Source organism: Metopolophium dirhodum, chromosome 8 (genome assembly GCF_019925205.1).
Source record: "Metopolophium dirhodum isolate CAU chromosome 8, ASM1992520v1, whole genome shotgun sequence".
Classification (NCBI taxonomy): Eukaryota; Metazoa; Arthropoda; class Insecta; order Hemiptera; family Aphididae; genus Metopolophium; species Metopolophium dirhodum.
In genome coordinates, this window is record NC_083567.1 from 28278110 (window position 1) to 28291853 (window position 13744).

The 13744-nt window shown below is 25.6% G+C and overlaps 1 protein-coding gene across 1 annotated transcript in view; it reads right to left on the minus strand.

Annotated features, from left to right (window-relative positions):
• Positions 1 to 9542: 9542 nt before the first annotated feature.
• The window catches only part of LOC132951097 (uncharacterized), a 4397-nt gene continuing 195 nt past the window's right edge, over positions 9543 to 13744 (minus strand). Inside the window, exons 2-4 of the mRNA XM_061022813.1 lie at positions 13510 to 13683; positions 9956 to 10237; positions 9543 to 9841 (exon numbers count right to left, since the gene is read on the minus strand). Coding sequence (XP_060878796.1) covers positions 9800 to 9841; positions 9956 to 10237; positions 13510 to 13683 — 498 coding nt within the window. The 3' untranslated portion in view covers positions 9543 to 9799. The remainder of the gene's footprint in view (positions 9842 to 9955; positions 10238 to 13509; positions 13684 to 13744) is intronic.

A 13744-nucleotide genomic window follows, 5' to 3' on the forward strand; every position in this document is an offset into this window, starting at 1 on the left:
GAGCGCAATAGCGCATGCGCCAACCACGAACCAGGGTTACCGCAACGGTTGCCAGAAAATATCCCGTTGTTCACAAGCGTTCCCGCCGAATTCTCCGCGCCAATGTTTGGCGTCCGTGGAAACTAAAAACCGGTTTCGTTGTGCTTGATTTATTTCGCTATAGCTTCCCCTCATCTACTATATACAAGACGTTTGATTGTTTGAACTTTGAAGTAATTGTGTGGGGGAAATGTATCTAAAATGAACAATTTATTTTATTAAATTATTGTTTTGTATAAAAGTTCAATATAGGTAATATACATTATTAATATAGGGTATAAGGTTATAACTTATAACTGCATAAGTTTCAAAACGAATTATGACTTTACGCACTAGTCAAATAACAATTAAAATATTAGAATTTCATAAAATGTTGCAATCCTGCTAATTAAACCTCCACGCTACCACAGTAACCCCACCACGTGTGAGAAAGTCTTTTCCAGCCACATAAAGTAAAAAAAAATTATGTTGAACATTTTATAAATTCTTAACTTCCTACTAAATAGTTTTGTAAATTTTAAATTTGAACTTTAAATACTTATAAAAAAAACTCGTGCCATGGATATTTATTATTTTTCAACTGATATTATAACTACTTATGAGGAACATTGCATTAAATTGTCATATGTTAGGTACCTATACAAAGACATTTTTTTTATGAATAACTGACTACAAAACAATTTTAAAATTGTTGAGATTATGATGAATTTCGTACAAATTTGAACTTGAAATGCCTATAAAACTTTCAACCGATATTATATCAATTTATATTGAATTTTCAAGTTTTTTGAGCTAACAAATAAAATTAAAAAAATTAAAAAATATAAAAATAAAAAAATTGAAAATGACTATAAATAACTCAAAAATATTTTTAAATGTTATCATGTATAGACAATAATATAAACATTTACGGTCATTTGTTATAGAGTTGCACCAAAAACAAAAATCGATTTTCTCGAAAATAGATTTTGCGTAAAAATTACCGTTTTTCCTTAATTTTTCTTTTGTTTTTCACGACGCTTTTGAAAACTACTAGGACATTTTTACTTTTTTTTTTGCTCAAAAAGAGTCGCAATATTTCGAAAATGTTATGGTGCATAGAATTTGCTAAACATGCAGTGTAAATGTCATCTATTTTTGGTTAGAAGTTTCAGAAGGTAGACCAAAAATAAATGAAAAATATAATGTGTGAGGTGGATGGAACTGAGTACCAGAAATTAATGTACCACTGAAAGATTATTTCTTAAGCATAAAAAAGTATCCAACAGTTGCAAAGAATTTTTCCAAGTGTCCAAATTCCGAGTTGGGGCTTTTTATACGGGAAATGATAAACTCCTACAAATGTAGTGTTATCTCCTATACAAAAGATAGTGTTAACTCCTATAAAAGATAGTGTTTACTCCTATAAAAGATAGTGTTAACTCCTACAAAAAATTAATACCGTATTGCTGTAAAAATATCAGTCTTGCAATATATTAACACATAAAATAAAAATGGTTTGAAAAATATAATAAAAATATTTATAAAACAATAATCATTATCATTTACAATTAAAACAAACTTTTTTTGAAAAAAATAATAAAAAATTCAATAAAACAATACTAAGTCATAATTATTTACGTATATTTTTGTGGCATACTTTGGAAATAAACTCTAAACGTGAAATTTCTCCTCGTATATATTTATCTTTTTGATTAAGTATAAATTGATATTTAGAAATAGTTTTTGCCTGTCTGCGTTGTGTTGTATGACTGCTTCTAATTTTAATGTATGTTTCGGTTTGAATATCTTTCAAAACTTTCACGAATAAATGGAGATTTGGATACTGATGATAAAAACTACCATTAAATCTTGAATGAAATGATTCACATACATTTGTAGTATCATTAGAAGACCACAATTTTGGAGGAAATAATGAAAACGAAAAAATATAATTTTCAGATAAATAGTCGCAATATTGTTGGACTTTATCGTCAGATGGCATATTTTCTAACAAATCAAATACAAAGCAATCTTCAATATCGTTAGCATCTTGCAATAATGGTAAACCGAATGTGAGAACTAAAAATTTTCCAATTTCAGATTCACCATTATTGTAATCATTCGTTAGGCCTAATTGCTGGATTTTTCTGTACCAATTTTAGCACAAATGAAAATTACAACCATGAATTTGCACTGTTGGCCAAATATTTTTAATTGCATTATGAATAGCAATTTCAAAGTCCACCACAACTGTAACTGGTTGAAACCGTAAATTATTTTGCAAGCAAATTTCGATAGTTTTTAAAAATAATGTACTGTATGTATGGCTATTTTTGTCAGGAAGCAAAGCAAAGACTAATGGTATATAATTTTGATTCTTAAAACCATGAATAGTGAATAACTGCAAAAAATATTTTGTACAATTATTTATTGAAAGTACCTCTAAAAAAATTTTTTCGTTAGAATAAAGAAATTTTCAATTTTCTATACAAGAAAATATAATAATATGTCTATCTTGATCATTTAATAAAATAAATTGTTCAGAACGGTTTGTTTATATATCCATTACATTTAAAGTATCGTAAACTTCTTCAATACTTTTAGGCAAAGGTGGCAAAATAGATTTACGTGCATTATACACATTTCGTCTAATATAATTGAGATCAGTTGTATTTAAATTATTTTCGTTATTAAAATTTTTGATTTCAGTTAAAATAAACTTGGAAGGTTTTTCTAAAATATTGTCTTCACTTACTTTCCTTCTTCAGTGAATTATTGACTTCTTGGCGTTTTAATGTAGTATCTTCATCGTGATTGTGAATTAGAACTACATGCTTTTCAATAATTTCATCCTCTGTATTATTTGTGTAAATTTTACTTTGACACTTATTATTAATACAATGCCAAGTTTTTTGGCCACTTTTTGCAGTATAGTGTAAAAAAAATTTATATTTATCAACTATTAATAACTTTTTACCATTCTGACTATACATGAATTCCATTGCAATTTGTAATAATGTACGACTATAAGAGTGACTAAATTTACTGCACAAAACGGTGAAAGACGCAAAAGATTCACTAGACTAAACTCAAACAATACATAGTTATACAGTTACCAGCGGACTACGATATCGGCAATAAACGCCAATTTGTTCGGAAATTTCCGATACAGACGAGATTATCATGTTTTATCGTTTTTTTTTTTTTTTTTTATTAGCTTTTAGTAAAATACTATTACAGCTCGACAGTTACAATAAATGTTTTATCGTTATTCGAAAATATTCGATGCCATATCGCTGATCTATTTAAAACACTTTGTACTGCAAGTGCCGATATGAACGTATAGTATAGTATATAATATGGATATAATCTAACCTTCGACAATCATCATACAGCGTATAAACAAGCTCTATTCAAGCGTTTGTTTATTAAATAATGTACATTTATTATTTTCAAGTTATGATAATTTTGAGCTTTTTGAGCTTTTCAACTTCAAAATTGTAAATTTAAGTAATATAACCCTATTTTTTAAAGGGAAAAATTTCTATGTAAGAGATTACAATATCTTTGATTTTCAGGTAAAAATTTTAAAAGGTTATTAGTGTATAGGATTTAACATTTAATGATAATTCAGGTAAAAAGGTTATTCGTGTAGGAGTTTACATTTGGCCTTTTATACCATAATATATCCAAATATAGGACTAAATTTGTGTGCGGTAATGGGATATCCAGTATTTTAAATCTGTCTGGTTTTGTCCTATATACGTTATTTGCACATATGTGCGATAATTATTTGCGACACCCTTTTGAATAAGTACATTTTTTTCTGATATTCTATTGAATTTTCAACCGTTTAGCTCAGAACAGTCAAAACTTTATTCATATGCATCTTTTATTCTTTTTTAATCATATAAAATTGATTTAAAATTTGAAATTACTAGGTAGTCGTAGTTCAGCATGCATTTTTTTGTTTATAGTCAAACCATTCTATAAAAATATCAAAAGACAGATAGATAAGTAATACTATGTATCATATTGTATTTAGTTAACGAAATTATATTTTAGTATACATTTTTAATTTATATAGCAGTAGTTAAGGCGGTCAATGCCATATTTGAACATATTTTTCCTCTCTACCCTAAACAAAGTTTATTTCTTAACATTTAAAATAACTATAACTATTCACTACTATTTTGTGCCGTAAAAGTGGTTTAGCTCCCGAGAGATTTTTGAAAATTTTGTTCAGAAACCTTTGTATTTCAATGAGTTAAGAACAATTGTGCAATCAGAATTTATCAGTCAGACTTAGATTCAAGGTTTAGAATTCTGAACTCAGCAAATTTAAGTATTCCAACCCGTCGCGCGTCAGTGAGTTCTTTTTGCTATTAAATTACTATATAAACAATAAAAAAAAAGTGCAAGTACGATATGTAATTTCTGATTCCACCATTAAATTAGGCATGCAAAACACACATTCTGAAAAAAAAATTCACTTAGAAGCTAAACTGCATTCGTTCCGATTAAATGTATATACGTGTGACGTCACCTTAGGTTTATTGTGCAGGTTGCATAATATTATATCACAACAAAAACCTTTTGTAAACTACGTGTAAAAATGGCTAAGTAAAAAAAATATAAGATCTTTAAGCACTATAAAGATGTGATATCGTGAATAAATACTAAGTATATTGAATTTAAGTAAACTTATTTTGTTTCAATAATCTATTGATTTGGCAAGGAATTAACTTTACTTATTATTATTTTAAAAATATTATTATTAATATTTATATACTATTCTTAATAATTCCTCGCCAAGTAAATAAATTATTGAAACAAAATAAGTTTACTTAAATTCAATAAACTTAGTATTTATTCATGATATCACATTTTTATAATGCTTAAAGATCTTATATATTTTTTACTTAGCCATTTTTACACGTAGTTTACGAAAGGTTTTTGTTGTGATATCGCACATTTTTATCATCAATGAAAATAAATAATAATGATAATGTATCTATATTTTTAAGTTTTAACTATATATTATATATATACAGTATATTTTAAAAAGTACGGACAACAATTGTTTGTGTAAATACTGAGTAAATATTGAGTATTTACACAATAATCTACAACAACGGTAATATTGTTTATAGTACGGTAATTTTTAATTTTGTCATATTTTCCCCGATGACTTGATAACAAACATTGGCAACGCTGATGCGACGACAACGACTACCGTGATTCTGAATTTAATATAAATTTCCATTAAAAAGTTCGCACTTTTTCATTTATAACTCAATTTCTAAACGTACAATTTTGATGATTTTTACAAAAGCATGTTCTATACAATATTTCTGATGTCTTGGAGTTTACTAGGAGTTAATTGATGCAATAGAAAATTAGTTATGTCGTATAACAAATTTACCTGTATTTTACACAGTTTAAATAGACAACTCCTGTTTTAATATACTATATACACACCGTCGTGCAGTTATTTTTTTTTACTTCGCTCGCGCCACGACCGTGGCGCTGAATAAATTATATATAAATTGCCCCTTAAAAAAATATGAGTAGTCTTATTATTGAGCACACTTCTTATTCCTTATATTATTATGACTGTATCTAGTTCTAGTTCTATCTGTATATAATTCCATATGTTGATATAAATCCTAATAACCTATATAATACCATACAAATTATATAGACACGTTCATCATTCCCATAGGCGTAAACTGGGGAGGAGGCGAGAGGGGGCAATGCCCCCTTGGTATTTTGTAAATTAATTTGAAAAATATTATCAAAAAGGCATTTTAGATTTGTAACAACTATTTTTTTAAGAAAACTGAAAAATATAATATTTTTAAAAGATTAACTAAAGAAAAAAAAAATGAATTGATTACGTAATCAAATTGTATTTATTTATTGCCATTTGCCATATGCGATATGATATGCCATCGTAATACATCATGATAATAATTATGATAAAAAGTAAAAACAAAACCAAACAGCAAACATCAGCCTGCTGTGTTCCGAAAAAATCATTAAGGTTCGGTAAATTCTTAATGCATATACTATGGATGGAGCCACAGCGTATTATTTTGTTGCCCATATTAGCGACGAGTCTCCGAATTAAGGTGATTGATATGCACATGCGCAATGCAACTCTTTGAATAATTATCCATAAGTTACTATCACTGAATTATTCAAAATCATAGTTCGTGGTTAATTATATTATTATAGTAATTATTATATTACTATAGTAGGCATTACCTATACTATTTTTTCAATATAATATTATATTTAAACATAATACATTAATACCTATGCTGATTTGATAATAAATTATCTGAGGATAAATATGCAAGAAGTTGCGTCGCGCATGTGCATATCGAATACCTAATTCGGCGACTCGTCGTTGATATTGTCAAAGTTTTTTTGTATTGGTATATACGCTATAGACCAATCCATATAGTATAAATTATAATGATCTAAGGCTAAAATGAAAGCCTGTTTTCCTATTCATGATAACTGTTTAACTGTGAACTTCAACTGATAACAATATGACATGACACGTTCTCTTTATCTTGTATTATTCTTCACTATTTATCGTTGAATTTGACTGTTTGAGCTTTGAGCGTAGTGTTATAGAATTACTGCATTAAAATATTAGTATATACTATTCTAATATCTTTTTTGTACAATTCAAGGTTTTTTTTTTATATTATATTTGTGTGTATGACTTTAGTTACCTATTATTAATTGTATAAGCTATAATTAATATACAGACTCACAGTGTGATACATTTAAAAATAAATATATATAAATAGGTACCTAATAACTATAAATTATAAAATTAGGTATAGATATCGTATATTATACATTATAATTTATAAAGTTATGACTTATGATGGACTTCAGAAATAAATTCCGTTTTATGAAAAAATAAAATAATAGGAAAATATAGAAATGCAGAATGTTTTTATTAAATAAACCATCATAATCTTATCAAGCTTTTTCCATAATGTCATATAATTTTACATACTTCAATAAATATTTAGCTTAGATAATAATATTATTATGTTATACTTTCCAGTTTCCACTGATTAAGTATATTTAGTCTCCAAATATTTTTAGGTATACAGTATATCGACATAAAATAAAGTTTGCCCCACACCATAAAAATTTCCCAAGTTACGCCCATGATCATTCCTATAATATAGGTATTAAGCTTTGTAAGGATCTTAAAGTTATTTTAGATTCTGAGTGAAGTGATGAATGTATTAATTTTACAATGATGTGTGTTTTTTTTTTATTTTAGATTCTGAGCGAAGCGATGAATGTATTGATTCTACAATGATGTGTGTTTTTTTTTTTATTTTTTTTTTTATTTTTGTGTCTGTCATCACCTTTTAGGACAGTAAAAGTGCTTGGATTTTCTTCAATAGTAACTTTTCTGATAGGAAAGTGAATCTAGTTGGTACTTTGGGGGGTCAAAAGTAAAAATTTCCCAGTAGTTTTCACAAGCGACGTGAAAAACAAAAGAAAAATTAAGGAAAAACGGGAATTTTTACGCAAAATCTGTTTTCGAGAAAATCGATTTTGGTTTTTGGTGTAACTCTAAAACAAATGACTGTAGGGACATGAAATTTTGACTGAATGTTTATATTAGCATTTTCTATACACCATAAAATTTACAAAATATTTTGACTCTTTTTGAGCTGTTTACGGCCATTGTCAGTTTTCAATTTTTTTAGTTTTTTTTTCTATAAATATCAATAAAATTTTATCTGTTGATTAAAAAAGCTTGAAAATTTAATAGAAGGCTCCTAGGTTATTGTTTCAAAGGCAGATGAAAAAAATTAAAAATCCTTAGTCACAGTTCTTAATTATAAGCATTTAAAGTTCAAATTTTGACAAAATACGGAAAAATCACGAAAAATAGCAAATTATTTTGATGAGAATTCATAAAAATTTTTCTTTTTAAATCTAAGATTTGAAAATGTAATATAAGATTACTCATAAGTTTGTCTACCTTTATCAAAAAAAAAAATGTCTAGAAGAAACTTAAATTAAATTTTTATGAGCGTCTGAAATTTATATTTTTACAACATTTGATATTTACTCGATTTCTCATCTAACAATTTTCTTATTTTATTGTAATTAAAAAACAAATGACTGTAGATACTTGAAAATTTCACTGAATGTTTATATTAGCATTTTCTATACACCATAAAATGTTGAAAATATTTTGACTCTTTTTGAGCTGTTTACGGACATTGTCAGTTTTCAATTTTTTTAGTTTTTTTTTTCTATAAATATCAATAAATTTTTATTTGTTGGGTAAAAAAGCGTGAAAATTTAATATAGGGCTCCTGATATATCGCTCTAATAGCAGTTTAAAAATATTAAAAATACATAGGCACAATTTTTTTTTATAAGCATTTAAAGTTCAAATTTTAACAACATTTATCAAATTTATAATTTATTAATTATTTTGTGGTTGAAAATTTATAAAATGTTTAACTTTTATGGCTAAGGATTGAAAATTTAAAACAAGGCTCCACGTAAATAGGTTATATATAAATTACTTTATTCACAATAATATCATCAAATATACTTGGTAATATCATAGGCTGACTGACCGTTTTCGCTCAGAATCGTTTTTCTTGACAATGATATTATATCATTGAATTCAAATTTAACACCATCCATTACAGTGACCCACTTGTAACCTACTGTACAGCAGAGCGACATCCACTTATCCACCTTTTTTTTAAATACTTATAAGTTATTGTTATATATTTATGAATATTAGAAGTCTTAAAAACCTTTATGATATATTATGAACAATTAAAGTATAATATTGGTAATTTAAACACATTTTAATAGATTTGTCATTTGTATACAAATAAATACAGTCTTGTAAAGTATTCGAATAAAAGTATTTGAATACTTTTTTTGTATTCGAATACTATTTTAAATACTTTTTTTTTAAAGTATTCAAAGACGTATTCTGAATACTTTTATTTGTATTTTTTATTCATTAAAAAAATACTTTTTTCCGATCCAGAAAAATAGTTTTAAATTTGTGAAAAGACATGACATAATAAATCATGAACATTAATTTTATTCTTTGAACAAAATATAATATTGGCCCATGATATAATTATTTTTATAAACACCAATGTGTTGTATCCCGTATAGGCCGTATCATATGTGGTTAAAATTTATAAATAACTTATGATTACGTTGAATTTTAATTATTAATTAATAAATATTAATTACCAACCATTCAAAAACTGACAAAAACTAGTTGTGAAAAAAAGTATTCTAATAGTATTTGAATACTTTATAAAGTATTCGAATGTATTCTGAATATATTTTTTAAAAACTATTAGAATACGTATTCTGAATACCTTAACTCTCATTTATTTGAATATGTATTCCGAATACAAAACAAAAGTATTCTTTACAAGACTGAATTATAAATATCAATAAATAAACAAATATGATATTGTGAATTTGGTGGTAAATTATTTTTTTTATTAGATAATCAGTTAAGAAGTTATATTACTACATTAAATTTATTATTTTTGATGCTATCTATAGTAGGTACATATGGGCTATGCTGCGTGATATTTTGTATTATAAGTATAAACATAAATTATATATTTTAAATGTAAATTTAATAATACAATATTGAACACATTAAAACTAGGTTAGGTATTATATTGTTCAATAATTGTTGAAAGTTGAAATTGTTGTTGATATATTACTCCTATTTCTTTCCTTTTTTTGGCAGATGTTCAAGAACAATGGTCTGAAATGATACAATATATTATAGGTATTGAATTATTGATAAGTTGGTTAGATTTGTTAAAATATTTAAGTTTACAAATACAATCAAATCTTGTACAAATGTACAATAGTTTACCTCGAACTTTTTGATTGAATCAGCCAATTTGTGTTCGATTGGACGGAGTGCAGATTTGGCCTTGTCCAATGCACCATTAAATTTATCTGCGTCCAATACGTACTTGATAATATCTTCAGATATTCTGTCTAATTCACAAGACTTATCGTAAAATTTAGTTAATTTATCTCCTAACACGGAGTCTTCTTTCTTAATGATGTCAATACTCTTCTTTAAATGTTCTTCACCGTCAATATTTAATTTCTTTACATAATCATTAGTCATCTCAAAACTTTTTTTTATCTATAAAATATTAAACAATTAAAACAATTAATAAACTTTTGTATTTTTAAAATTATAATAAATGCAATATACTATTAATTGTATTAAGCCTATCTATGAGATAATTTTTTTTTATTATTTAGTCTTCAAAAAGATAATGGGCCCCACTGAACATGTTCGTGTGGGGGCTCATGAAATATATGTGGTATTAAAATAATTATAGAATATAGGTAATAAAAAAAAAATTACAAATATATTAAAATAATAATGAAGTTGTCTTTATGTACCTATTAAATAATTTTAACCAGTATTCAACTTGACAAGTGACAATTATACCAAATCATGCCCTATAAATCATGACACATTTTTGTTTTATAATAAATATATTTACCTTTTATCTAAACAGTAGAGTGACCGAGTTTAATAAAACTGGTCAACAAATAACGACTGACCGATGTAAATAGTAATACAATTATTTTAGTAATATGTTTTTAAAATTTAAATTATAATAATTTAAATCCATCTTTAAATCTTATCTAATAGATCCTGATTTAACAACATATATTGTTTTAAAACATTGGGATTAGATGGGGATATAAATTGTCCGAGGGGGTCAGATGTCCGGGATATGTAAATTCACTAATACCCCCTCCCCATACATTTCCAATTTCATCAGTCATAATGACACAAAAACAGTCGACGAAAAAATCCAGCGATATATTAAGAGAGGTTCTTCAATAAACTTTAAAACCACGAGAATCCCCTCATTAATAATGTACATATCTTGTTATTATCTTTAGAAATTCCTGACTTAAAATAAGGTGGTGTCTTGATCTTTTAAATATATTCAATTAAAATATAAAGGCAAGTGTCACTAATAGACGGCTTCAAAGTTCTGAATCATTTAACCTCATAGGTTATAGCAGTGGTTTTTCCTCTCTAACTCGCATACCTAAATACTTAATGTGCATATATTCGCATAGAGTAGATGGTATATTAGCATATTACATTAAAATCCATAAAAAAAAAAAAAATTCATCCTAAATATTCTAATGTAGTATTGTAATTTATCTTTAATGTTAACATTTTTCTTGCATTAAACTGTATTATAGTGTATAGAACAATAAACAGACTTAAACAGTGAGTAACACTTATATTTTGATTATTTTTCAAAGACAATAACACTTATTTCAAAAAGCTGACAAAGATGGGTTAACAATTTGACATAGGTACTTAGGCTTAAAAATATATATTTTAGTTTTTAAGTTGATTATAAAACTATAATATATATTTGTCATTGATTTGGATTTTATATAGATATAAACTATTAAAACCATAGACATCTATTGTAGTTGCCAATTGGGAATTTAAAGCGTAAAAAGGTCGATTTGTTATGTTGCTAACTCCTATAACTGTGATATTTTTAATTATTTTATATTTTATTTTTCTCCATTTTAAGGTTGGAATATTAAATATGAGGTCTCAAATATTTTATAAGTTTGGGTTTGCTTTAACTTTTAAATAACTAGAAAAATTTGTATTCATAGTTTATTTTATTCAGTGTTAATTTGAATCAATGTTAATAAATTATGATTTTATGGGGACGTATAAATCGTGGAATATAATTATTATTTATTAATAGTATAATATAATATGTTTTTAGTTTAATTAGGAATGAAAAAAAGATAAGAACTGCTTAAGTTAAATGTTATCAATTTAATCTCATAAAAGATAAAGTTATGAACTTACAATAGTTATAAGTAGGTATATTATAATTTATAACTATAGCCTATGCATTTATATAGCCTATAGGGGAAAAAATTTCGTTCATCGACATGGTTTTACTGAATAGTTATGTAATTAAAAGTGAATAACCGACAAATCGTAATCATAGCTTAAAAAATTGAAGAATACAATTTTGTTTGTCATTACTAATTTTTTATTTTTACTATGATTTTGGACGTATGATACAATCATTTGATAAATATTTCCACACTGCTTATATTTTTGATTCACGCAATACATATTTTATAGTTGGTTTTTATGTAAATATTTTTGATATTTTAGTTATGATCTCTATTTTTGTCGAACATCTTGTAATTTAATGATTTAGTATTTCAAGAAATGTTTAATAATCTGACAAAATTTTCGAAATTTAAATGAGTATTTAATAAACATTATGCAGTAAGGATAATAAACCATATAATAATAGTTTTACGTGATAGCCATTACAATTTTTAAGATTATAATTCTTATTACATAAATAATTTAATAACAAAGAAACTACTCGTCCAAATTTTGGTTAATATAAAATATACATCAATATTTAAAACAATTTATCTGCTTAACGATTTACATTTTACAGTAAAAAAATATCGGTTCAAATTTTTAAAAAAATGAGTTATTACCAGAAAATAGTCTTTATATTATGGCATTAAAAAATCTAAATATTTGAAAATATGGTTTTTAATTCCTACTTAATGATAATTAACGGAAAACATTGTGTTTAGACTTTTAGAGTGCTTGATGAATAACGTTGGATGTACCTATATATACGTAATAATATCTATAATAATGCACCAAAAAACTTTGAAATATTTGATATAAATTAATAAACAATAAATATTAGTGAATATTAAATAGTAAATAAAACATACCTAATAGGTATTATCGAATTGATTAAAATATGAATTCAAAAGTAATATTATTCTCCTACCGGCATTATACATCCGCTGAGATTTTTTTTAAAGAAAATTATTTTAGATTACCTTACTATTTATTTTGAACATTATATTTTACTGAAAATGTATTATTAAATGTCTTTTGTATTTATCTTACTTTCTATAGAATATGACTCAATATGTATTTTAATAAAAATCAGAATTATTAATTAAATCATCAGAGAGGGAACACTTTTAACACTTTAAAGGTTAAACAATAAGTAATAGTATGATACAATAACCAAGAGATTGTAAAATTACAAAGTACAATATTTATTTATAATATAATATATATATATAGTATATACCTAGTATATACCTATTACCTAGTATATACTAGTAGACACCTAGCCGAGTATGTATACTTAATTAATAACATAATGAGCCTCCGAGAAGATGTACAATATTATATTTAGGAGTAATTTATACAAATATTAAATTAAATATATTATATGGTATACAATATAATGTGGATTTACTTGTCCAGTCCATTCATCCATATCGTTATATAAGTTGAATATCAAACTTTTTCAAATAATTTAATTTACTAAATTATAAACATATTTTTTTTACCTGAGCCTGGAGCATGTTTCTGGCTTGCTCAGCCTTTGCTCCGATTTCATATTTTTTGTACAAAGCGTTCAAATCCACGGAGTATTTATCCGGGTCATCTGCAATATATTTTGAAGCTTCTTTCATAAATGTCGTTCCAGTCCCAAGAGCTGAGCTAACAAGTTCGTTCTCATCCTAAGTTATCAATAATTTTTAAAACATAAACAATTTTTATATAAAATAAATTAAACAAATT